This window comes from Pongo pygmaeus, chromosome 16, assembly GCF_028885625.2.
Source record: "Pongo pygmaeus isolate AG05252 chromosome 16, NHGRI_mPonPyg2-v2.0_pri, whole genome shotgun sequence".
Taxonomy (NCBI): domain Eukaryota; kingdom Metazoa; phylum Chordata; class Mammalia; order Primates; family Hominidae; genus Pongo; species Pongo pygmaeus.
In genome coordinates, this window is record NC_072389.2 from 46,163,731 (window position 1) to 46,189,774 (window position 26,044).

General features: G+C 45.8%; 1 protein-coding gene across 3 annotated transcripts in view; it reads right to left on the reverse strand.

The window, feature by feature from the left end:
• Nucleotides 1-11,040: 11,040 nt before the first annotated feature.
• The window catches only part of INO80 (INO80 complex ATPase subunit), a 137,263-nt gene continuing 122,259 nt past the window's right edge, over nt 11,041-26,044 (reverse strand). For 2 of the 3 annotated variants that reach the window (XM_063652133.1, XM_054450302.2), the window contains exons 30-36: nt 20,023-20,181; nt 19,286-19,388; nt 17,536-17,624; nt 16,379-16,534; nt 15,944-16,103; nt 15,044-15,259; nt 11,041-12,623 (exon numbers count right to left, since the gene is read on the reverse strand). In XM_063652133.1, coding sequence (XP_063508203.1) covers nt 12,406-12,623; nt 15,044-15,259; nt 15,944-16,103; nt 16,379-16,534; nt 17,536-17,624; nt 19,286-19,388; nt 20,023-20,181 — 1,101 coding nt within the window. In that variant the 3' untranslated portion in view covers nt 11,041-12,405. The remainder of the gene's footprint in view (nt 12,624-15,043; nt 15,260-15,943; nt 16,104-16,378; nt 16,535-17,535; nt 17,625-19,285; nt 19,389-20,022; nt 20,182-26,044) is intronic. The other variant, XM_063652134.1, reaches the window with a different exon arrangement.

Below are 26,044 nucleotides of genomic sequence, written 5' to 3' on the forward strand. Positions count from 1 at the left end.
GTAAAAATATAAACTTTCTCCTAATAGCACTGATTATAAAGTAGCACACAATCAAGTAGCAAATTTGGAAACTACAGAATGTTATAAAGAATGTAAAAATCAGGCATGGTGGCTCACGCCTATAATTCACGTACTTTGGGAGGCAGAGGTAGGAGGATCACTTGAGTCAAGGAGTTCAAGACCAGCCTGGGCAACATGGCAAAACCCTGTCTCGAAAAAAAATTAAAATCAGCTGGGCATGGTGGAATGCACCTATAGTCCCAGTTACTCAGGAGTCTGAGGTGGGAGGGTCACTTGAGCCTGGGAGGTTGAGGCTGCAGTGAGCCAAGATCGCGCCACTGTACTCCAGCCTAGGTGACAGAGTGAAACCCTGTCTCAAAAAAAAAAAAAAAAAAATAGAATTTAAAAATTGAACGATGTACATCACATCCCTGAGCGAGCACTGAGCCTGGCACATTCCAAGAGAAAAAAGAAAAAAAAAATGATGTGAGTTAGATAGCAGTGTTGCAGGCTAAAGCTGCAAGGCCTGAGGATCCCATTAGTTCTGCAGCCTTTGTTGAGCCCAGCAGGAGACCACTAAGGACTTGGAAGCAGAACAGTGACAGAAGTGTTTTTTGTTTCTTTACATGCGGGGTCTCGCTATTGTGGGGTCTCGCTATTGTGGGGTCTCGCTACTGTTGTCCAGGCTGGTCCTGAACTCCTGGCCTCAAGCAATGCTCCCACCTCAGCCCCCCAAGTATCTGGGATTACAAGGAAGAGCCACTGTGCCCGGCTCAGTGACAGGGTTTTAAAAGAACACTTGAGCTGGGCGGGGCACAGTGGCTCACACCTGTAGTTCCAGCACTTTGAGAGGCTGAGGCAGGAGGATGGCTTGAGCCCACAAGTTCAAGATCAACCTGGGCAACACAGTGAGATCCCATCTCTACAAATTTTTTTTTTAATTAGCCAGGTATGACGGTGCACCCTTGTAGTTCCAGCTACTCAAGAGGCTAAGGTAGGAGGATCTCTTGAGCCCGGGAGGTCAAGGTTACAGTGAGTCGTGATCATGTCACTGCACTTCAGCCTGCGTGACAGAGTGACACCCCCGTCTCAAAATAAAAGACAACACTTGAGCTGTAGATCGTATCACAATAAGAGGTATCCATTATGCTTGGAGAAATTTAAACATGAGATAAAGGGTATCCTGGAATAGGCTGTTCATATGTACTGGAAATAGAAAGGAATATGAGAAGTAGGATACGCTAGAAATGCAGAAATAAAATGACATAAAAAAAAGAACTTAGAAATCATTCATAATTCCACCATCCAGGAAAGCTGACTTCCTTCTAGTGCTCCCTCTTTGTGCCCTACTTTTCTCCTAAGAGTATATTCTGAGCATTTTCCCATGATATCAAATATTCTTGAGAATATGATTTTTAATGACCACCTAATCATTCTATCATATAGATATGCAAACATTTATTTGACCAGTCCTATGTTGTGAGGCATTTGGGTTGCTTCAATTTTTTGCTAGGCTCAATTATGCTGTCACGGACTTTTCGTCCAAGTTGCATGTAACGGAAAACCGAGTTCAAACAAGCATGAAGCAAACAGGAGTCAGTGGTGAAACTCAACAGTTAAGAGGAAGGGAGCTTTGGGCAAGGCTCAGTCAGGGATCCTGATCCATTTCCCTGGAGTTTGCCCTTCTCTGTTGGCAGTGGTGCCCTCAGGCTGGCTCCTCTGCAGCCCTTGGGTGATAAACTTTTCTGTTCATGACCATGGGAGTGGCCTGTGTTGCTCTGACTGGGCCACCTGATGAAAGGCTAGGGATGAGGGAGGGAAGCTAGCCCTGACTGCCTTGGGTCTGGGTTCCCTGTCTGTCCTTGAGGGGGCAACTGTGGCAAGACATGTGAGGGTGGCTGTTGCATGATGTCGGGGGTGGGGGGAAATTTTGAGGAGATAACCAAAGAACATCCTCCCGCTACTCAGACAGGGCCTGTAGACCAGCAGCCTCCACATCACCTGGGAACTTACTGGACATGACTCCCAGACCTAGCAGATCAGTCTGCATTTTTAATAAGAGTCCCAGGAGACAGTTCTCACATTAAAGTTGAGAGGCCCTGCCCTCTGGCACCCTTGTGTAGGGATCCCTGAAAATAGAATGGCTGGAACAACAGCATGGATGTTTTAAAAATTCTTTTTTTTTTTTTTTTTTTTGAGATGGAGTTTCTCTCTCGTTGCCCAGGCTGGAGTGCAATGGTGTGATCTCGGCTCACCTCAACCTCCGCCTCCCGGGTTCAAGCGATTCTCCTGCCTCAGCCTCTTGAGTAGCTGGGATTACAGGCATGCGTCACCACACCTGGCTAATTTTGTATTTTTAGTAGAGATGGGGTTTCTTCATGTTGGTCAGGCTGGTCTTAACTCTCGACCTCAGGTGATCCACCTGCCTCGGCCTCCCAAAGTGCTGGGATTACAGGCATGAGCCACTGCGCCCGGCACACATTTTTTTTTTTTTTTTTTTTTTGAGACGGAGTCTCGCTCTGATGCCCAGGCTGGAGTGCAGTAGCCCAATATCGGCTCACCGCAACCTCCGCCTTCCGGTTCAAGCAATTCTCCTGCCTCAGCCTCCCGAGTAGCTGGGACTACAGGCGCACGCTGCCACGCCCGGCTAGTTTTTTGTATTTTTAGTAAAGACGGGGTTTCACCGTGTTAGCCAGGATGGTCTCTATCTCCTGACCTTGTGATCCGCCCACCTCAGCCTCCCAAAGTGCTGGGATTACCAGTGTGAGCCACTGCGCCTGGCCGGCCTAAAAATTCTTAATACACATTGTCAAATTGTCCTTTAAAAGGTTCTATCTCTTCACATTCCCACCCTGGGATCTGGGTGTTTGAGGCCTAAAACTCATGCAATTTGCGGAAGCCCTCTTTAAGAAAAAGAATAAACAATTAAGTACAAAAGTGAGTATTTAGAATAATAGAAAATTTAAAGATACCTTGGCCAGGCATGGTGGCTCCGCCTGTAATCTCAGCACTTTGGGAGGGCGAGGTGGGATGACTGCTTGAGCTCAGGAGTTGAGACCAGCCTGGACAACATAGTGAGACCCTGTCTCTACCAAAGTTAAAAAAAAAAAAAAACATTAGCTGGGCATAGTGGTGCACACCTGTAGTCCCAGCTGCTTGAGGGGCTGAGGCAGGTGATCACTTGAACCCTGAAAGTCAAGGGTGCAGTGAGCCCTGATCACCCCACTGCACTACAGCCTGGGTGACACAGCGAGACCCTGTCTCAAAAAAAAAAAATGCCTAAAAAACATAAAATAACATCATTGGTTTTAATTATCAACAGGTTGAAACATTTGAAACTGCCGTATTTGTAAGTAAAAATAGTCATATGGTGAGAGAGCAATTCCAGGTTGTTCAACCTACTTTTTCACTACATTTCTGGCTGCATTTTCTTTTCCTTAGCAACTTTATTGAAATGAAATTACCCTACCATACAATTTACCCATTAAGGTGTACAATTCAATGGCTTTTACTATGTATTCACAGAACTATGCAGCTTTCATCACTATCATTTTTAGGACATTTTCTTTCATCAGACCAAAAAGAAACCTTATTCCCCTTAGCTGATACCACTCAGTCCCCTCATCCCTAGGTAACCATGAATATATTTTCTGTTTCTATAGATTTTCCTGTTCTGGACATTTCAAAATCATACAATTGTGGTTGTTTATGTCTGAATTCTTTCATTTATTCATTTGTTTTTTTTTCTGAGATCTGGCAGAAATTGTTTTCAAGCTTCATTGACATCGTAGCTTATATCAAGTTCATTCCTTTCTATTGCTAAATAATATTGCATTGTATGGACAGATCACATTTTATCCATTCATCAGTTAATGGATATTCAGTTGTTTCTATTTTTTAACTATTGTGAATAATCCTGCTCTGAACATTTGTGTACAGGTTTCTTTTTCTTTTTTTTGTTTTTTTTGAGACAGAGTCTTGCTCTGTCGCCCAGGCTGGTGTGCAGTGGTGCGATCTCAGCTCAGTGCACCTTCCGCCTCCTGGGTTCAAGCGATTCTCCTGCCTCAGCCTCCCGAGTAGTTGGGATTATAGGTATCCACCACCATGCCTGGCTAATTTTTGCATTTTTAGTACAGACAGGGTTTCACCATGTTGACCAGGCTGGTCTCAAACTCCTGACCTCAGATGATCCGCCGGCCTCAGCCTCCCAAAGTACTGGGATTACAGGCATGAGCCACCGTGCCCGGCCTGTGTACAGGTTTATGTGTGGATGTTCTTTCATTTCTACTTCTTCTGGGTATGTAACTAGGAATGGAATTCCTGGGTCACATGACAAACTATCTTAATAATAGTTCTCCAGAGAAACAAAACCAATAGGATGTAGATATGAAGCAGAGATTTCTTATAATGAGCAAGCTGGAGATCCAGGAGAGCTGATGGTGCAGTTCTAGTCCAGACGCCAGCAGGCTTGAAATCCAGAAAGAACCAATGTTGCAGTGCAAGTCTGAAGGCAGGAAGAAGCCATCATCTCAGTCAGGTAGGAGGAGTTCTCTCACTAGGGGAAAGGCAGCCTTTTTGTTCTATTCAGGCCTTCAACTGATTGGATGAGGCCTGCCCACATTAGGGAGGGCAATCCACTTTACTCGGCCCACAGATGTAAATGTTAATCTCGTCCAAGAACATGCTCACAGACACACCCAGAATGTATGACCAAATATCTGCACATTGTGCGGCTCAGCCAAGTAGACAAAATCTTAGTAACTATATGTTTAACTTTTTGAGGAATTGCCAAACTGTTTCCAAAGTACCTGCACTATTTTATGTCCCCGCCAGCAATGAATGACTCCAATTTCTCTATATCCTCATCACTTGTTATTGTCCTTTTGTGAAGAGCTACACATTCTTTGCCTTTTTGAGTGATAATGATATTGCAATATCACTTTCTATAAAAATAATAGGAAGAAAATGTAGTCCTGTGTTTTAGTACATGGATATAAAATGTTTATTGATAGTTTCGGAACGTTTTCCATAGCCACCTCTGTAACTTGCTCGCAGATGCTTGTCCAGGCTGGGCCTCACTCATTGATCTCTGCAGGAGTGGTCCAGCCAGCCAGGTCCTCATTGCTCCTGGCCCTCAGCCCCCACCATGCCAATCCTTGAGGGGTTCATTGGCAATGAAGCTGGGGTTGTGGTGGTCGAGATCATTCTCTTTGAGGTCAACTTTGAGGTCTGGATGTTGGATGAGGCCCACCAGGGGCAGGTGTCACTGGAGGTAAAGGGACAGCCCTAGGACCACCTCTTCCAAGGCAGAGGGGGTCCCCCAGGCTAGAGCCATGCTTCATGCCACATATGCAGAGGGCGCACACACACACACACACACACACACACACACACACACACACGACTCTTGAAGATTAAACTACAATGTTTCATTTATTATAGCTTAGCCAACTTTAGCAATTGTTATGTGAAAACAAATTTCACCTAGTGTAACAGGAAATGCTAGGAATCTCCTTGTTTTATTTTGCATTTATTAATGAGGTTGATGTGATGGTTAATTTTAGGTATCAACTTGACTGGATTATGGTATGGGGCCCACGTAGAACAAAAAGGCAGAGGAAAGCCAAATTCCCTCTCTTCTAAAGTGGGGACACCCTTCTTCTCCTGCCCCTGGACATCAGGGCTCCGGGTTCTCTGGGATTTGAAGTCTGGGACTTGCACCAGAGGCTCCCTAGGTTTTCAGGTCTTCAGGTTCAGACTGAGAGTTACAGCACTGGCTTCCCTGGTTCTAAGGCTTTCAGACTTGGATGGACCATGCTGCCAGCTTCCCTGGTTCTCCACCTTGCAGACCACCTATCGTGGGACTTTCCAGTCTCTATAATCATGTGAGCCTATTCCCCCAATATATCCCCTCTCATATATCTATAACCTATTCGTTGTCTCTCTGTAGAGCCCTAATATGGCTGAACACTTCCCATGGCTATTACCCATTTGCATGTGTGTATATTTTCTATTTATGTACAGTGCTTGGCACAAAGCAAGTGCTTTAAAAAATACATCTTTAGTGTTTTAGCCCACTTTCCATTGGAGCGTTGCATCCAGACTATTAGCTGTCCATTCAAATCTGTTCTCTTCTTCCATAATTACATGGTAGCCTCCTTTGGAGTTAGGTACTTAGATCTAAAGTTCTCTCTAATAGTGTGTGAGCCACTTAAGGGTCTCTTAAGACAGTACAGTAGGTGGATCCCCTCCCCAGTCTTCCCTTCCCATAGAACATTTTTCTTTTTTTTTTTTTTTGAGATGGAGTCTCGCTCTGTCGCCCAGGCTGGAGTACAGTGGCACAATCTTGGCTCACTGCAACCTCCGCCTTCTGCATTCAAGTGATTCTCCTGCCTCAGCCTCCTGAGTAGGTGGGATTACAGGTGCCTGCCACCACGCCCAGCTAATTTTTATATTTTCAGTAGAGACGGGGTTTCACCATGTTGGCAAGGCTGGTCTCGAACTCCTGACCTCAAGTGATCCACCCGCCTCAGCCTCCCAAAGTGCTGGGATTACAGGTGTGAGCCACTGTGTCCGGCCCCATAGGACATTTCTATAAACCAGCAATGACCATGCCGATGAGGACAAAAGCATCGAAATAGCAGAGAAACAAGATGGAAAGAATCTGGGACCTTCAATGATCGTGTAGAGCAGATCCAAATCCAAACTCTTACATGCGAGAGATAAGAATTTATATCTTATTTAAGCCATTGCATTTTGGGGTCTGTTACAGCATCGTGTGTTACCCTAACCAATATGAAGAATGATATTAACTGTTCAGAGGGCTTATGGCCCAACCAGTGGACCGACACTGCAATTACTCCCTAGGGATGACCAGCCTAGTCCAATAAAGATGAGGCATGGGTAGTGGAGATGAAGTGCAACGACAGTGGCTTTTGAGTTTGCCCATTTCATTTTCACTGCTCCTACTAAAATCCGGTGATGGACTATACTGACTTACACTGCCTGCAGATGGAGTCTGAGAGAGATCATGCACCAGTCTACTGCCTAGACCCCTTGGCAGAACTTTTCCTAGATGTGCAAGGTGATCTATACTTTTTTATTTAAAGAATGAAAAAAAGGAGTAAAATAAAATCAACAAACTTTATTGAACTGGTTCAAACCAGAACACCCTTATCTAGAACATGTTACTTTACTTAACCAGAACTGTGGTACTGCGGCCCGGCAGAGGGCCACAGGCATCCGTGGAAAGCATGCACTGAAGCTCAGTTACTTAATTCCTAGGACATCCTACGATCCTCCTTTGAAGTTCTTTTTGTTAGCTCAGAAATTCTGAGTTAAATGATTTCCAAGCCCCCAACAATTTAGAAAAGGTACATTAGAAGAAGGGGTGTTAAGATCTGCAGTGTTTGGGGGGAAAAAAAGAAAAAAAGATTTTTTTATTTTATTTTTTATTTTTTTGAGACGGAGTCTTGCTCTGTCACCCAGGCTGGAGTGCAGTGGTGCAATCTCAGCTCGCTGCAGGCTCCGCCTCCTGGGTTCATGCCATTCTCCTGCCTCAGCCTCCCAAGTAGCTGGGACTATGGGCGCCCACCACCATGCCGGGCTAATTTTTTGTATTTTTAGTAGAGACAGGGTTTCACCGTGTTAGCCAGGATGGTCTCGATCTCCTGACCTTGTGATCCACCCGCCTCGGCCTCCCAAAGTGCTGGGATTACAGGCGTGAGCTACCGCGCCCGGCCCAGATTTTTTTATTTTTTAAGAGGAGAAGCTACCTCATCATATAAATACAAAAACACTGAGGCAGCTGGCACAGGTACTATTCAGAACTTAAGAACTGTGGCTGGAACCCCAGCACTATGGTAGAGGCTGATCAGGGAGGATTGCTTGAACCTGGGAGGTCGAGGCTGCAGTGAGCTGTCATTGCACCACTGCACTCCAGCCTGGGTGACAGAGCAAAATCCTGTCACACACACACACACAAATTTGTGGCAGTGTAGCTGTTGGCATGATTTAATCCAGGGGAAACAGTAGTACGTCCCAGTGGGCCTGAGAGCACCAGATGCCCACATGACCCCAAGCCCTTAGGAAAGGTTAAGGTATGTTCAGTATGTTCTGTTTAGCTATGCAGCGACACAGTATCCTTAAAAGAGTTCTAACCAAGCCAAATTCTGGTGCTTAAAATACCGGGTTAAAATGTTAGCCCTCTGAAAGACTTAGCTATTCAGAAAAATTCTAGGTAAGAGTTTATGCTGCTCTTCCCAATTCCACCGGGCTGAAGGCAAACTAAGACTGCTGAAGCTGAACTGCACAGACAATCCATTGGACCTGAACTCTCCCCACCACTCTGCTCAGACATCCCCAGGTAACTGGCACCATCTCTTCAAGGGTGCAAGGCATGGAGCGGCATAGGTCTTCTGGGACCTCTCACCTGGGAAATGGGAGGGGAGCTCCTTTCTTCTCTGGCAGCCAGGAACAGCTTGGCGGGGGGCCTCTAGTTCAGGGTGGGGTTTGTGGTGACGTGCTGGTGGTGGTAGGAGGGTGGAACATTCTGAGCTGAGGCTGGGCATTCTCTCCCAGAGCTGCTTTAGGGGGGACATCAGCTGGGCAAACTTAGAAAACTCCCCACCTCCTGCAACTTTGAACCTTTGTGCCCCCTTCCTTCTTCCCCTGAGGCTGTTGCCAAGTCAGACCCAGAAGGGCCTCCCCAATCCTTGGGCCACATATTTATCTTTGAGATTTGTGTGCCATAACAATGAAATCCCAAGTGGCAGGAGAGCAGAGGCAGAGGCCTTGTGGGCACTCACAGATGCATATTCCATATGCCTTTCTGGAAGAAAGAACTCAGCTCTCTAGGAAGGAGGTAAGAGTCAGGGAGCCTCTCCCTCAGGAATCCTTGTTTCTCACGGAAGGTGCCAGGAACTGTAGGCAGGGACTCTGTGAGGACTGTGAAGTATTTCTTAAGCTTTGTAATTCTCCGTATACAGTATTGTTTTTGCCTGGTGTCCTTGTTTTGATGAGCAAGAAAATCCTTAATTTTAAAAAAAGAAAAGCAAGATGCTCATTTCTGGCAGCAGCTAGGAGAGAACCAGGAGTCCATCCCCCAGCAGCTTGCCACGGGGGTGGGGGTGGGGGTTGGGGGAGAAACTGGAGCGAGAGAGTGGGTGGTGGCAGTTTTGAAGAGGAAAGGGAAGCCAGCTAAGTCCCAGGACCTGAAGCAAGAAAGAAATGAGGGCGCAGGAAGAGGCCAGAGGCCAGATAAGGGAGGCACCCAGCTTCCTCGGGGTCCTTTGATGAGGCAGTGGGCCTTCTTAGTACTTGGACACACAATTTCCTGACAACCAGAGGTCTCTGCTTTCTCTAGAACACAACCTGCCTTCTCCCTACCCCACCATCTAAGTGGTCTGAATGTGCACCATGAGGATGGCTGAACTGGGCACCCATGGTCAACACGCTGCCTCCCCAGTTGGGGGTTTCACGACTCTCTGGCAGTCTCAGAGAAGAGTGGGAGAGCAGCCAAACGGTCTCCATGCCCCCTGAGAGGGGCTTAGGAATTAGCTGAAAAAGATAACTGATCCAGGAGTCTGGTGGTCACAATAAAAGGACATAGGCACAGGAAACACTGAGTCCAGGGGTCACAGACTCTTCATGACATATTGCATCTTGATGGAGGCCACACAGGAGAGGGACAGTAGCAAATCGGAGGCCTTCTCTCATACCTAACATGCCCAACAAGAGGTGCTACCCAGGAAGAGATGGAGAAAATTATGAACAGACAGTTTTAAAATGAAAAAACAAAACAACAACAACAAAAATGGAGAAAACATATAAGGGATTGAATTTCCCTAGAAATGCTAGGATTTCATTTTCTGTCATCAGGTGTATTAAGCTGGGTAAGAGGAAAAATAAAGTAGTATTTCCTGCACAGGGCTTCCTGGCTGGGGTGTGGGCATATAAGCAAAGAGCAGAGATTTTTCTGCTTGGCAGGGCTGGAAGGCACCCTAGGGCCTTGTTATTCCAGGGGTAGTCCAAGGACTAGCAGCATGGCCATCACCTGGGATCTTGTCAAGAAACTCAGTCTCAAGCCTCAACCTAGACCTTCAGAAACAGAACTTGCATGTTATGATCTCAAGGTGATTTGTATGCGCATTAACACTGGAGAAGCGCTGCCTTAAGGGACGATTCAGGTTTCAAATTACTATTTTTTCTTATGAAAAATCTTTACATAGCATGTAAAGGCAGAGCTGCTTGGTTCTGATGTTGGTTTATTCTGTGTGAGGCCTTGGTCAAGTTCACCAGCAAGATAAACAAGATCCAGAGTATCTAATAATGCTACTTGATATCAATGAAGAAAGGCTGATCCCCGTGACTGTGATGGGCATCAGCTGCCCAGGAGCCAGCCCACCCTGACCAACAGCGTGCAGGGTAAGCAAGGCTAGGGAGGCCACACAGCCAGCATACTTGGGAACCGCATGAGCCCTTCCCAAAAGTGATACAAGAGCTTATCAGTGTTTCACCCAGTCAGAGAAATGCTGGCTGCCAGGCCAGGCTGGGAACTAGTGCTCTTTTCCCAACTATCACCAAGCTAAGTTTTCACAGCCTGGATGTCTCTGGCATCCTTAGGAATGTATTTCAGCATTTTCTTTCATGATTCTTAACAGTGCAGCTAACTTTGAGAACACTGTCACTATTAAGATGACCACTACGTAGCTCTGCTTAATGGCACCCAGGTCAACCCACCCACACCTCAGTCCTGGGGTCTAAGTCCTGAGTCATAAAGAGCCCATCATGGAGCCAAGGGCCTTGACCGCTGCATGTCAGACACTCGGTCAAGCCTCCTTTCTGATGGCCAGAGGCAAATTCATAAGCCCAATCAATTCTGCTACTGAGGAAACACCCACAGTCCACTCCTTGTCCCACCAACCCCTGTCCTCTCTGATCACAGGCGAGGGCTCTGCTTTCCCTGTATCCTGCCACATCCACCAAGGGCTCTAGTTTGCCTCCAAGGAGGGGCAGCTGCAAAGACCACAGACACCTCAATTTACATAAAATTATCTCACTCCATTTTATTTAAGATTTTTTTTTATCCAGTTAGTAAAAGGAAGATGTGTCTCTCTTTATACATATGTACAAGTTCAGTTATAAAAATAGACAGCACATTCAAAGAGAAAAAAGGCTTGGCATTTTTCTGATTCCCTCTAAATAGCATCTGTACACAGGAGTCTGGGTTTGAGCAGGGGAATCTTAATGATTTAAATTAAATGATTCCCCTATGCCCCCTACTCCAAAAAAAAGTTTTAAAAATCAATCTATCTAAACTCAATTCCGCGATTTTCAGGTGTGCAAATTAGAGGCTTGCCCGCCCGGAGGTACCTGCTCCACCACGGACATCAGGCAGGGGCAGGCAGAAACACTTCCCATGCAAACACTGCCCCTCTGTCTCTGCTGGAGGGCAGCAAGCTCAGGCTGGCCGGGCTGAGAGGGCCGGTGCCGAACCTGCCCCCTTCCTCCGCCCTCTTCACCTCACTCCTGCTGTCCCTTCCTCTCTCAGTGCAATATAGACAGTGCATACAGCCAAGCAGGGGGCTGAAGGGCATGAGCGGGGAGACTGTGCATTCAGGATGGGCAAAGGGGAGTCTGCAAGAGGGGCGGTGAGGCTGTCCTGCTGATTGAGGTGGCTCCTGGTCTCTTTACTGGCTTCTGGGAGTCCCCTGGGTGGAAGGTGCTACTGTTGCTGGTAGGATCTGAAGGTTCTCTTGGTGTGAACCATGCAGGACAGGGGAGGAATTGCTGGGAACACAACTGCCTGTGGATACACTTCCTCTAGCCTCTGTCATGCTTAGCAGCCTCCACCATCTCTCGCAGTCACTGCTCTCTTCAATGATGACACTCTGGCAAATGGGGTTCAGAGACCTGGGGAGCTGCCTGAAGACTGTGGACAACAGGTACACAATTTCCTCCCTTACTAGCCCTATGAGAAATCACAATCTTAAGAGAAATCTCTACCATGTAAGGCTCTTCACAGCACCTGCAGAGACTTTGCAAGGGATGTGTCAGAGCCGAAGAGTCGAATGGGGATGGAAACAGTGTGCCTGAGCATCTAAAGGGGGGTCTATGTCAGGCTTGCCCCGTGAGAGGTTTAAGACTTGGCTATGCAGTTCACTTGAGATGCAATGGGGCTGATCCCTGCCCTGTGCCTTCCTCCTATAGGCACCCCAGATGCTCCTGATGAGACACAGATGATAAAAGTGCTCACATCATCCACCTGCCTGTCCTTCCCCTGCTGGACATTTCCACTTCTGACTCAGGATGGAAGATGCTGCACAGGGCAAGCCATCCAAAGCCCACTGGCAGGTCAGGACTCTAGCCCTGGTTTGGTTGAAGGAAGTCAGAGGGCCCAGATGGTTACCATCCTCCAGAGGGGTTGGTGCCTTTGCCCTGTTTCCGGACCAGAGAGTCTGGGGCTAAGCTGCTGGTCACGTGGAGGTTCTTGGGAGTCCCAGGAACATTATTTCCCTTGCTCAAAGGGGAACTCAAAGGAGAAGAGGCGCTTGAAGGTCCAAAGTCAGCAAGGCCAGCAGGCCGAACAAGGGATGTCTGCAGAGGACTGCTGGCGGAGATTCCTGTGGGGACGGAGAGAGACAAGAACGTAAGCACCAGTCCTGTGTGAGCTTCCTTGGAGCCTGTGGCTTTGGTTACCAGAGTCTGAGGTGGAGGAGAAGTGGTGGGCAATTCCTCCCCGCCACTCCTTGCTAACTTCTTCTTGGCATGTCTGCTTGCTCTTCCTGTCAACTGTCTTTTCAGTAAGAGGGATAGATTTTTAAGAGCAAATGATACCTACCCAACCCTCTCCATACTACTTCATCCACAGATGGTAAAATGTTCATCTTGACCCTCTAGATAGAGCACACATTTTACAATCTGAGACACCAAAGTTACAGGATGAGAGCTGTAACTTACTAAGCACAAACAGGTTTTTCTTTTCTTCTTTCTTGGGACATCACGTGTGATGTTTCCTTTTCAATTTCATGCTCCTGCTACTCTCCAGTTAAGTCGGGCCAGAGGGTACAAAGCTGCCCACTCTCTATCCTGTGTCTATATTCATACAGTTCTCCTTGCGCTGGCAATGGCCACCCCTGCTCTCCAAGGCCTGTGTCACTTCAAGGGCATAGCTCAAATCCCCCATCTTCAGTGATGACTCCCTGGGCAACAGTGAACTTCCCTTTTTCCTACATGAGCCAAATCCACTTAACATGTGATAACACATCATCTAATATGATTCTTCAATTGTTTCATATGTACTGGTTTTACTTTCCAAAAAAGAATTCTAAGTCCTTGATAGGCAGACATGTCTCTCTCCTCATCCACAGTGGAACCGCAGGTACTCTCTGAACCACTCCTTTCCCTTGATTTCCATTTCCAGTTGCCAAGCACTGTTGGTTTTTCTTGTGCTGCTCTACCCCCTCTATCTCCCTCACCCTTCCTGCCCTCTGCTCAGTGCAGATTCTGAGGAGAAAACCTGATGAGTATATGCAATGCCCCAGCCACGGGTGAGACCCTGCCACGGCAGCCTTGACTACTGGCATGACTGTTGTTTTCCAAGGATGTGATAAGTTGGCAAAGGGCTAAGAAACACTGGGTGAGGCTATTATACTTCATATTTCCTCTATCATACTTCATATTTCCTGGAAGAACCAATAAATGAAAGCTGAGATTCCTGCAGTAGGAGAAAAGGCAAGTAAACTAACAATTACTAAGCAATTACTACACTCCAAGCACTTTCTATACAAGTATGCCTTTACTTGCTACAACTATGAGCTAATACTATGCCCACGTATTGAATGGGAAGAAAGGTCTGTAAGTGGCTCTCTCTTTCTCACCACACTCAAATGTCCTGTACTTTACAGCTACAATCATCCTTCACATATCACGGTCAAAACAGCCACTTTTTGTCTCAAACTGTCTGCAGCCCCTTGTCACACATCTGCTAAGCTCCTGCCCAGCAGGCCTCGCCATGTGTTTCCAACCTTGACTCCTACTGCTCCTCTTCAGTGGAACCTAACCTGCTCAGTGACCCCCAGTATGCCTTGGCCACTGCCAGCTCTCTGTCACCAGTCCAAATCCTTCCTCATTCTTCTCCTCCCTTTTGAATACAGACAGGCAACTTATCAGCAGGTCCACGGTTCCCTCTCCTCCTGACCTACAACCACCGTGGCTGCTTTCTTTTCATTCCCCTGTATTTTGCCGTGGATTGCTGTTAAGCGTACTGCATGCATGGTTTCCCCTTCTCATTGCTATCATACACTCAGGAGCAAGGTCCATGTGGAATACTCCTTTTTACATTTTTTATTTTTTGAGAGAGTCTTGCTCTGTCACCCAGGCTGGAGTGCAGTGACGTGATCTCGGTGCACTGAAACCTCCACCTCCAGGGTTCAGTCAATTCTTGTGCCTCAGCCTCCCAAGTAGCTGGGACTACAAGCGTGCGCCACCACGTCCCGCTAATTTTTTGTGTTTTTTGGTAGAGACAGGGTTTCATCATGTTGGCCAGGCTGGTCTCGAACTCCTGGCCTCAAGTGATCTGCCTGCCTCAGTCTCCCAAAGTGTTGGGATTACAGGTGTGAGCCACTGTGCCCGGCCCATGTGGTATACGCCTATGCATGCAGCAGGTGCCTCATATCTAGATGATAAATCACACAGCTGAATGAATGTTAACTATGCTAATTTGGATCACTAAAATGTGGATCTCAGAAATAAAAGCCTAGGAAGGAAACAAATCCCCAAAGCAAGAAAAATTCAGAATGTTTAAAGTAGTACAGTTCACAATTCAGTTCTCTCTTTTTACAACTACTTCCAATCCACAGACAGCCCTGTACCATCAGGAGGGCAAGGGGTGAGTCAACAGTGCTTATTACAAAGAAGAACCCCAATTGGGGCTCTAGGAAGAAAGCTCCCGGCTTGAGGGTTTCCTACATGTTCTACCTGACAGAATTTCTAGACTGTCTCTGACCAGAACAAAGTCTGCAGCCACCCTGGGCTTCTGTACCTTTAGACACGTTGTACCCGTATGCGGCATAGGCAGCTGCAGAGGCCGCTGCAGCCCCAGCTTTGGCTCCTGCCATTGCAGCAGCACTGCCTGCCGTGGACTTTCGGCTCCGGCCCTTCCCTGCTCCTTTGGCTGTGCTTCCTGAACCTTTGGGGCGGCCTCGGCTTCGGGCTGAGTGACCACGTCCTGCAGCTGGCATTTCCTGAATGGAAATTCCTGTGGGAACAAATGGGCCAAAACGGAAAAAAAAAAAAAAAAAAAGTGAATCTCTCCAACATGTTAACATCACCTTCTCCTGACAGGGAAAGCGGGCTCTTAGGGCATTTGTTTTAGGACCCATGAGGAGGTCTATGTCTCCACTTAATAATGGCTAGACCACTAAGTCACACAGAATACTAAGAATTCTAAACAATGAAAACATCCTAACTCCGCAAGCTGCTTTTCATTCTGAAGAGTAGTTAAATTACTGAGTTTCCTCTTTAAATTTGTCCATTACAAAGGGAAGCGACTTGCTACCTGGGACTCATCTGCACACTCTAACGTGCTCTTGCCTTGGAGAGTCAAATTTTACCCTCGAGTTTTGAACCCAGAGCTCCCCAAGAAATGGCAGCAACACTAGGCCCCACACAGCAAAGTGAGGAAAGGCCCAGAAAAGCTAACATTAATTAAAAATTAGCAAAAATAATAGTGAATCTGAAAGTCGGGAATGACTAGAAAAGTTTTAAATCTTTATAAAGTTCTTATTTTGCTTTCCCTAAACCTCGTTTCTTCATTTCACTTGACAAAGCTATTGAAAGAATAAAAATACCATTATCCTAGAAGGAATCAGGACCTTACCCACAACCAAACCAGCGCTGGGCAATGGACCAGGCCCAAGCTGTACAAGACAGCAGCAATTACCATTCACGGTATCTGAGACGGAGCCTGTTATGGATGCGGGAGAGTTGGTAGCTCGAGACTGAGGGGCTGAGGAGGCTGGGTCATCCACAATGACCAGCATGTCACTGCTGCTCTCGTCCAGGGGAATGGAGCCAGTGTGCAGCTCACTGCTGATGGAGATCTAGAAGAGGAAGGGTTAAGATGATTACTACTCCCTGTGCTCACTGCCCATGGCCTTGCACCCAGCTAGGAACATGCTTCACAGTTGAGGCTGCTTTGGCTTCTGAGAAACCAACCTGTCTTCATTTGTTTTTCTCCTTACAGACCTCATGTGCAACCTACTTCAACAAGGCTGGAGAACTCCAGGAGAAGCAAAGACTGCCCAGCAGTGTGTCCCTGCCAGACGGTCAGGACACTCCTTACCGCTGTGATGCAGGCATCTAAAAGGAGCCTCACCTCACTGAAAGGGCTTGGCATGGCTGAGTCCACGCTAATGAAGGAGTCATCTCCGTCAGCAGAGAGGTTGGAGTTATCAGCCGAGGGAACAAATGGGATCACCAGGTTCACACCCTCTTTTCTCCTTTTCCCATCCAATTCATCTTCCTTTTTCTTCTGGGAACACACGGATAAACATGGAAAACGTGTGAGGATGCACCCCAAAAGAAAAGCGGGATTTGGGAAGAAAAGGATAACAGAACTTTTATTCTTTAGTTTATAAACTTCTCAATTAGCATATCTTTAATGAAGAAAAACTGCATAAGGAAGAAGGGATAGCTTAATAGGAGTTTATGTGTATTTCAGTCGAGTACTGTGGCACATGCCTGTAATTCCAACTACTTAGGAGGCTGAGGTGGGAGAACTGCTTGAGCCCAGAAATTGGACCCCAGCTCAAAAGAGAAAAAAAAAAAGAGCTTATGAATATCTGCCACAATAATAGAGTTTAAAGTTGGGGCAGTCACACTGAACCAGAGCCACACCAACCCTGATCCTAATGGGGCAAAGAGCCTCACCAGCTGCTGGCACATCCAGCACTTATTGAGGCTGACTGAATGCAGTCCCACAAAAGAGAGGGCCAATGCTTTCAATATATTTTCTACATATCTGTTTTTCTTTTTAAGACAAATTTTTAAGACAGTTCAAATCCTTGGTGTGAACTGGAGAAAAAGAGATGAACAGACATTTAGAAATAAGCCGGGGGTTTATTTTTCTAGTGACAGATGACACTGAGTGGTACACTAGCAGAATTATGGTAGGTTTTGGATCTCATGACCTCTTAGGCCCTTTCTAAGATTCTACGGAGCCTAATAATATAAGTAAGTAATGCCGATCTTAGTCACATTTTAGCCTTACACGCTTTGTAACAGCCCTGACAAATGGTTTCCATAATTAAACTGTGACCACTGTAAGGGTGAGTTTGTGTGGGGAGTACAGATCTACCAAGGCCACATTTCTCCTGAGCAAAGCATGAGTCAGCCCAGAAATGTAGCTGATCATACACAGCTGGAGCTTGATAGCAACCAGTAACCAAGATGAGAAGCCATGTACCCCAAAGCCTTTTTGGTAAGCACCCCAGGCCCCATTGGCCCCTATCTGCCATTCCAGGCTGGAGATACCTTCTCTGCATACTTTTCCCGCTTCCGCTTGCGCTCTTTCACTCGGTTGGTTTCCTCCTGTTGCCGTTTCTCTTCCTGCCGCAGCCTCACTATCAAAAAAATAAATTAAGACCTGATGAAGTACCTGTGGTAATCATAATCCTCACTCTCTTAATTAAGGTGGCCATATCCCCTGATGTTTATTTTCCAAGGTATCACTTCTATCTGTTTAAGGCAGATAACCAGTGGTTTTCTAACTTGGATTCTCAACTTTGGGTTTAAACCACACTCTATTTAAGTATTATGGGCTGGCTCGGTGTGGTGACTCACGTCTGTAATCCTAGCACTTTGGGAGGCTGGGGCAGGCTGATGGCTCAAGCCCAGGAGCTTGAAACCAGCCAGGCCAACATGGTGAAACCCCATCTCTATAAAAATACAAAAATTAGCCAGGCACAGTGGTACGCGCCTGGGTCCCAGCTACCCCAGAGGCTGAGTCGGGAGGACTGCCTGAGCCCAGGAAGTGGAGGTTGTGGTGAGCCAAGACTGTGCCACTGCACTCCAGTCTGGGCAACACAGCGAAACTCTGTCTCAAAAAAAAAAAATTATTATAGACCTTTCCTCATGTTATTCTTTTTCCCTTTTTCATTTCAGCCTTTTAATATCTCTGCTTTGCACACAATGAGCACGGCTGTAGAGTTCTGAAAGGTTTTAGAAGGTGCTGGCAAATGTGAACTTATTTTCTGCTGTAATGCTGTGGAAGGCTTCAGAGGCTCACAGGATGAATCTGAAACCCAATGCTCTCAAAAGCCAGAAAACACATGGGAGGAGGGTTTGTATGGTTACAGCTGCGTGCTTCTACAACTTTTCCATAAAAACATTTTTCTGGGCAGAAGAGCAAATTCACTACTGCTAAGGAGTCAGGTGCCTTCCTTGTGCAAGCTACATTATTTGAAGCCACATTTACCTTTAAGATACACAAAAATTTTGCCTTCTACTCCACAACGCATTTTTTTTTTTTTTTTTTTTTTGAGATGGAGTCTTGCTCTTGTTGTCCAGGCTGGAGTGCAATGGCACGATCTTGGCTCACTGCAACCTCCACCTCCCAGCTTCAAGGGATTCTCCTGCCTCAGCCTCCTGAGTAGCTGGGATTACACGTGCCCACCACCACGCCCGACTAATGTTTGTATTTTTAGTAGAGACGGGGTTTCACCAGGTTGGCCAGGCTAGTCTTGGAACTCCTGACCTCGTGATCCACCTGCCTCGGCCTCCCAAAGTGCTGGGATTACAGGTGTGAGCCATCTTGCAGTTTTTTTTTTTTTTTTTAAAAGACGGAGTTTCACTCCTGTTGCCCAGGCTGGAGTGCAATGGCACGATCTCGGCTCACTGCAATCTCCACCTCCTGGGTTCAAGCATTCTCCTGCCTTGGCTTCCCAAAGTGCTGGAATTACAGGTGCCCGCTACCACGCCCAGCTAATTTTTTGTATTTTTAGTAGAGGTGGGGTTTCACAATGTTGGCCAGGCTGGTCTCAAACTCAAACTCCTGACCTTGGGTTATCTGCCCACCTTGGCCTCCCGAAGTGCTGGGATTAGAGGCATGAGCCACCACACCTGGCTTACAACACATTCTTGTTTGGGTTTTTATATAAAATATGAGCACAAAAATACTTTCCCTAAATACAGCCTTTGGCGTTGCCTACCCTTGGCACACAGCCAAGTACCTCTTCCATTCTCAGATATGTGAGGGGAGTGTATAGAGGTTTAGAGTACGTACGTTTCTTCTCCAACTCTTCGTCGTCTAGAAGAAGACTAACCACCTCTTTGGGTTTCAAGGTATCTGGTTTGAAGTTCCCACCTGAAATCACCATCCGCTGAATCTACACCAAAGCAGATCAAAATGTCACCTCCAGGCATCCATTCCCTTATGGCAAATATCCAGAAAAAGATACACATCGTTCTCAACCCACTCCTCAGGGGAGGCCTCTGGTTTCCTATTTCTTTTTTACCTCCCTTTTCATTTCAGTTCATCTGATTGGCTCATCCAGATTATTTGTCCGACAGAAGGAAAATGATAATTTCTTTGCTTGGACCTGCTAACTGCTAACTACAAAATCTAAGGCTACTGAATCAGGATGGAAAAAAACAAAAAATAACTAACAAATTTGGCATACAATTCAGAGGCAGATAAGCTGAGAGTACTAGCATAGGAACTCAAAAATGTCAATCCTTCTTCCACTGAATGCGAGAGGCCATTACTGGTGTCAGTCTCCACATGAACAACAGCTGGATCCAGGCTATGGAAACCATTCTAGGGTAAAGGGAATGAGGCATGGCCAGTGAAGTCAAGATTGCTATTGCATGGGACCTGATTTTATTTTCTATTCAGAAGAAATTGTAGTTTCGTCAGGACCAATGAAAGGCTAGAGAGTTTTAAATAGTCTCAATGCAGTCAATGTGGTTGGACTTTCTGTTTGCTCCACCAGTGTAGGAATTTCTTTCCCTTGCGCTTACCTCACTCTTCTCCTTGGCTCTTTGCAGAATGCGTTCTTCAATGGTGCCTTTACAGATGAGCCGGTACACGGTAACCTGCTTTGTCTGCCCTAAGCGGTGGGCCCTGTCCATGGCCTGCTGGTCCACAGTGGGGTTCCAGTCGCTATCATAGAAAATCACCTGCATAGAATATAGCAAAAACTGAAGCACTCTTAGGGAAGGACCCGAAATTCTGAGAGCAACCCAGCCAATTGTCTGTTTGCAATAGTTTGGCGTCAGTAGGGTCTGATTCGTTTCTATGATACTGAGCTAAGATACATCTTAGAAGATACAAAGCCGTTCCTTCACATGCCCTGAGCAAAAGATACACGCTCCTGTTTTATTTTTTTCAGTTTTCACTTAAAAAGAGAGTGGCAATAATATTAATAGTTAAAATGTAGTGTTTAGTACATTAATAACATTAACGGTTAACACTTATAGTGCATTGTTCTAAGTGCATTAACTCATTTAAATCCCAGAATTATCACTGTTATTTGTATTGAGAAAAAAAATCCCATAATCATCATTATTTAAATACTGTTAAGACTCACATATTTTGTAGTTTAGGAGAATGAGGCACAAATGAGCTAGACAATTTATCCAAGATCACATTGCCTAACAAAGCACCACTGCTCCCAACTATTCACAAGGCCGAGGTAGGAGGATTGCTTGAGTCTGGGAGGCAGAGGCTGCGGTGAGCTGAGATTGCACCACTGCACTCCAGCCTGGGTGACAGAGCGATACCCTGTCTCAAAAACAAAACAGGTGGCTCACACCTGTAATCCCAGCACTTTGGGAAGCCGAGGTAGGTGGATCACCTGAGGTCAGGAGTTAGAGATCAGCCTGGACAACATGGTGAAACCCCATCTCTACTAAAAATACAAAAACTAACCAGGCTTGGTGGCTCACACCTGTAATCCCATCACTTTGGGAGGCCAAGGCGGGTGGACTACTTGAGGTCAGGAGTTTGAGACCAGCCTGGCTAACATGGTGAAACCCCATCTCTACTAAAAATACAAAAATTAGCTGGGCATGGCAGTGCGCGCCTGCAATCCCAGCTACCTGGGAGGCTAAGGCAGGGGAATTGTTTGAACCTGGGAGGCAGAGGTTGCAGTGAGCCGACACTGCACCACTGCACTCCAGCCTGGGTGACAGAGTGAGCCTCCGTCTCAAAAAAAAAAAAAAAAAAAAAAAAATTAGCCAGGTGTGGTGGCAGGCACCTGTGATCCCAGCTACTCAGGAGGCTGAGGCAGGAGAATTGCTTGAACCCAGGAGGCGGAGAGTGCAGTGAGCTGAGATCATGCCATTGCACTCCAGCCTGGGTGACAAGAGAGAAACTCTGTCACAAAACAAAACAAAACAAAACAAAACACTGGGGCTATCTTGGAAACAGGCATGGCTCTCCCTAGAATTCTCAGGCTCTCATCAACAGTCATTTACTAGCCCATGAATTCCCAGGATGGAATGTTTAAAGGGTTCTCTGGAAGTGACTTCTAGTTTGCTGAGCAACAAACAAATTAACAGCAAAATGTATCACCACTAAGTGATCCTAAAACAAACTCCTCGGTCCTCAACCCTTGAGGCTACCATCCAACATAGCTGACCAGTTCAAAATGGCCCTCATATCTCATGTGTTGTCCTTTATATCCAATCAAAAGTCACCAAATCCAGCCACTGCTTCAAAAATGAACCTGCCCTTTCTACAGTCCCACTGTTACCATTCTAGACCAGGCCCTCACAACCTACATCTAGATTAGCACTCTGTTACATCAGCAGGACTCTCAGATCTCAATCTCTCTCCTCTTCAGTCTACCTTGGCTACCACTGTGGGCCACTCCAGCTCTCTGCCAGTTACACACCTGCCTCAGCCTCCTGAGTAGCTCGGATCACAGGTGCCTGCCACCACGTCCAAACTCTCCTAAATAATCAGGCCCTGCTATAGAGAGCCAACTTTATTTCCTATTCTTTCCTAACACAAATATGCCCTTTCTCTGTAGTCAGATGGGTCTCTTCAGTGGTCCTGGCTTATAATACATTTGTGTACACCTCTTTTTGCTCAAGCTGTTTCTCTGAACTAGAATCCCAAAACTCTTCTTTATTGGTCCTTTCAGGTTTAGTTCAAGCTTCTAGGAAGCTCTCCCTGCTTTCTCTTGCCTATAATAATGTCTCCTTTTCTTTTCTTATCCCTATTCCCCCTGGATTCCTATTAGAAATAATAATGGCTAAAATTTGTTGGGTACTTATGAGCCTGGGACTAGTATGCATATATATCTCACTGAATTCTCAAAAAAAAAAAAAAAAAAAATCCTATGTCTATCCTCCATCTTACAAGCAAGGAAGAGACTGGTCTGAGATCATAGCAAGGGGCTGGGGTGGGGAGTGACCTAACAGTCTCCCTCCACAACCTACAGTAGTAACAAAACTTGGCATTGCCTGCCTACCTTGGTCCAAGTCCCCACTTAATCACTAACTTCTATGGTGTCAATTATTTCATGTGTACTATTTGAAAGAGTGAGTCATCTTTCTTGAAACTGTTTCTCTCTGTCTCTCTCTTTTTCTTTTCTGAGACAGGGTCTTGCTCTGTCATCCAGGCTGAAGTACAGTGGCATGATCTTGGCTCACTGCAGCCCCAAACTCATGGGCTCAAGCAATCCTACCATCTCAGCTTCCCAAAGTGTTGGAATTACAGGTATGAGCCACTGCACCTGGCCAAAATGGTTTCCCTCCATTTTTAGCACAGGTTAGAATCCTTGGGAAGAACAATGTAAACTGCTGGCCAAAGAAAGTCACTGTGAAAGCTTATTGTTAATCTAGTGTCCTGCAAACCTAAGATTTAGAAGTGCACAATGCTTGTTGCCTCTAGAGGAACTTAACAAACCTGACCACACGACATTTTGGAGTTTCAAAGAGGACATATGAACTTCCAGAAGACCAAGTTTGAACTTTCAGGGAGAACAGAGCTAACAAAAATGAAGACCTTCAGTTGGACTAGAGGATAACATTACTTGCCCAGTGTACTTTTTTTCATCTTTTTTTCTGGTTCATGTTGTCCCATGATGCCCAATGTATTTAAAATGACCACACATGAGGAATTTGAGGGCTGATGCCACACCCAAAAGACAGTATCTTGAGCTGTCTAAGCTTGAGGCTATGGTTCAGCATGAATTCATAATGTGGGGATGTGGGTGGTGGAGGTGGGTGGAAGGAGAGCCATATTATGAATTGTTTCATAGGTACTGTCTTAACATTCACATTTTTTCCTAGAAGACCCAGTGGCAACCAAACCTGACTCAACTTGTGTTCTTTTGAGCTCATGAACAATAAGATTAAGGCCTAAGGAGATGGGTTTACAATCTTAACTTCAAAAATCTCCAAATATGAAAGATATTTATCCTTTAAATGGATTCCAAGAGGTGGGGAATTTGGGAGGAAAAGAGAAAAAAACAGGATTGTTTAGAAAAATACTTATGCAGCGGAAAATATGAAATACGTACAAACTAATAGGTTAAGAACAAGAGTGACAGAACTAAAAACCAAGACAGATGTATGGTTACCATCTAATCTAACACTGAATTAACCATGATGTGAACTGGAGGGAGTGGTGAGGGAGACAATGCACCACAGTGGGACAGGGATGATGCCTATATTTGGCAGTCGGGTTTATGGAGCTCAGTGAGACATTCCAGAAAAAAACAAGTAACAATTAAAGGATTAGAACAACTGATTTAACTAGGAAAGATTAAGGCAAGTCAATCCACAAAGCGTGGCCCAGCAATGACTAAGGAGAAACAATAGTCAATGCCTTCATGACATTGTGAACACCAAGCAGGGCAGGCACAGGGGAAGAGAGGTGAGAGTTACCATGCAGTAGAGGGGCCTGGCTGTATAGGTCAATGAGAAGGAGTTTCAGGGGATGAGAGAATGAGATTTAAAACAGGAATATTTCTTTCTTTCTTTTTTTTTTTTGAGATGGAGTCTTGCTCTGTCGCCCAGGCTAGAGTGCAGTGGCAAGATCTTGGCTCACTTCAAGCTCCACCTCCCGGGTTCACGCCATTCTCCTGCCTCAGCCTCCCGAGTAGCTGGGAGGGACTACAGGCACCTGCTACCATGCCCGGCTCATTTTTTGCATTTTTAGTAGAGACGGGGTTTCACTGTGTTAGCCAGGATGGTCTCGATCTCCTGACCTCGTGATCCACCAGCCTTGGCCTCCCAAAGTGCTGGGATTACAGGCGTGAGCCACCATGCCCTGCTGAAACAGGAAAATTTCTAGAAGAACAACGGGGAAAAGTTGGACCAACACTTGGAGGGTGGAGCTTTTTCTCCCAAGAGAATGAGCAGAGGTTCGGCCCCTGCAGAGGGCTAAAAGCTGTCCTGTGAGACAGGATTTCTTGAATCTCTGCAAAGGAAGAAAAGCTCTTCATTCTCACTACACATAAGCATTTAAAACAGGTCTGACACAGAAACACAAACAGTGCAGTTTATAACAACCCCTTACTAAACAGAGTCAAATGCAAAGATAACCCTACTTCAGGAAGCATATACAGTGACACAGTAAAAGGTAGCTGCCATACATCTTTTGCTAAAACCATGTTTTTACTAACAGAGTAGGCCAGATAGAGTCCCACTATTTATAAATACATTTTTACATATGCATTCTCAATCATAAGACATTAGGTTTTTCCTGACATTTTTAGGTTGATTAATCTCTTCCTTGTCCATAAATGGTTCTGGGGAAATCCCAAAGCTAAATAAATCTCAGGGCAAAGGAAAAATGCCAGACAAGCAACTAACCCTACTGTTTCTCTAGCAACACACACACAGTATATCCTCGGAATTAATTTCAATCTTGCTGTCTCATTTTTCTAAGAACTATTCCAGAAGCTTCTGATTTACAAGTGAATCCCCAAGCCCTTCCCCCAAAATTAAAATGTAAATTATTTCAGAATTCAGAAATCAGAGTATTCAGAGGCTTTCTCTTTTTTTCTTGAGACAGGGGCTCTCTGTGTTGCCCATATTGGAGTGCAGCAGCACAATCACAGCTCACTGTAGTCTTGACCTTCTGGGCCCAAGCAAACCTCCCACCTCAGCCTCCCGAGTATCTGGGATCACAGGCATGTGCCACCATGCCTGACTAATTTAAAAAACTTTTTTGTACAGATGGGGTCTTGCTATGTTGCCCAGGCTGGTTTCAAACATCTGCCCTCAAGCAATCCACCCACATCGGCCTCCCAAACTGCAGGGATTACAGGCATGAGCTACCATGCCCAGCCTAGAGCCCCTTTCTGGCCTTCAGGATGAAAAAAGAATTCCTACTCTTATTCCTCTACTTATGGATCAGAGGCCTAGGCCTACTTTGCTTCTTTGTGGCTGGCAGGACGCTCTTTACTCCTACAGGGCAAACTATGTGAATCTTGGAAGCAAGGTGCAGATCTCTCTTTAAATCTGCTTTTTTTTTTTTTTTTTTTTTTTAACCATTTAAATGAACAACCAGAGAAACTATTCCTTAAGAAACCATAGACTAAACCTGAGATAGGCAAGCTGAGAAGAAGAGAAACATACTTTAATAAAATGAAATTATACTAGACCTTCCCAGGTGACCTCATACAGCCTCATGGTCTTAAATACCATCTACAACCTGATGATTTGAAAATACACCTTTAAGGCCAGGAGTGGTGGCTCACGCCTGTAATCCCAGCACTTTGGGAGGCGGAGGCAGGCAGATCACCTGAGGTCAGGAGTTTGAGACCAGCCTGGCCAACGTGGTAAAACCCCGTCTCTACTAAAACTATAAAAATTAGCTGGGAATGGTGGTGCCCGCCTGTAGTCCCAGCTACTTGGGAGGCTGAGGTGGGAGAATCACTTGAACCTGAGAGGTGGAGGTTGAAGTGAGCCGAGATCAAGCCACTGCATTCCAGCCTGAATGACAGAGCAAGACTCTGTCTCAAAAAAAAAAAAGAAAGAAAAGAAAGAAAAGAAAATAAAATACAGCTTTAACCCTAATCTT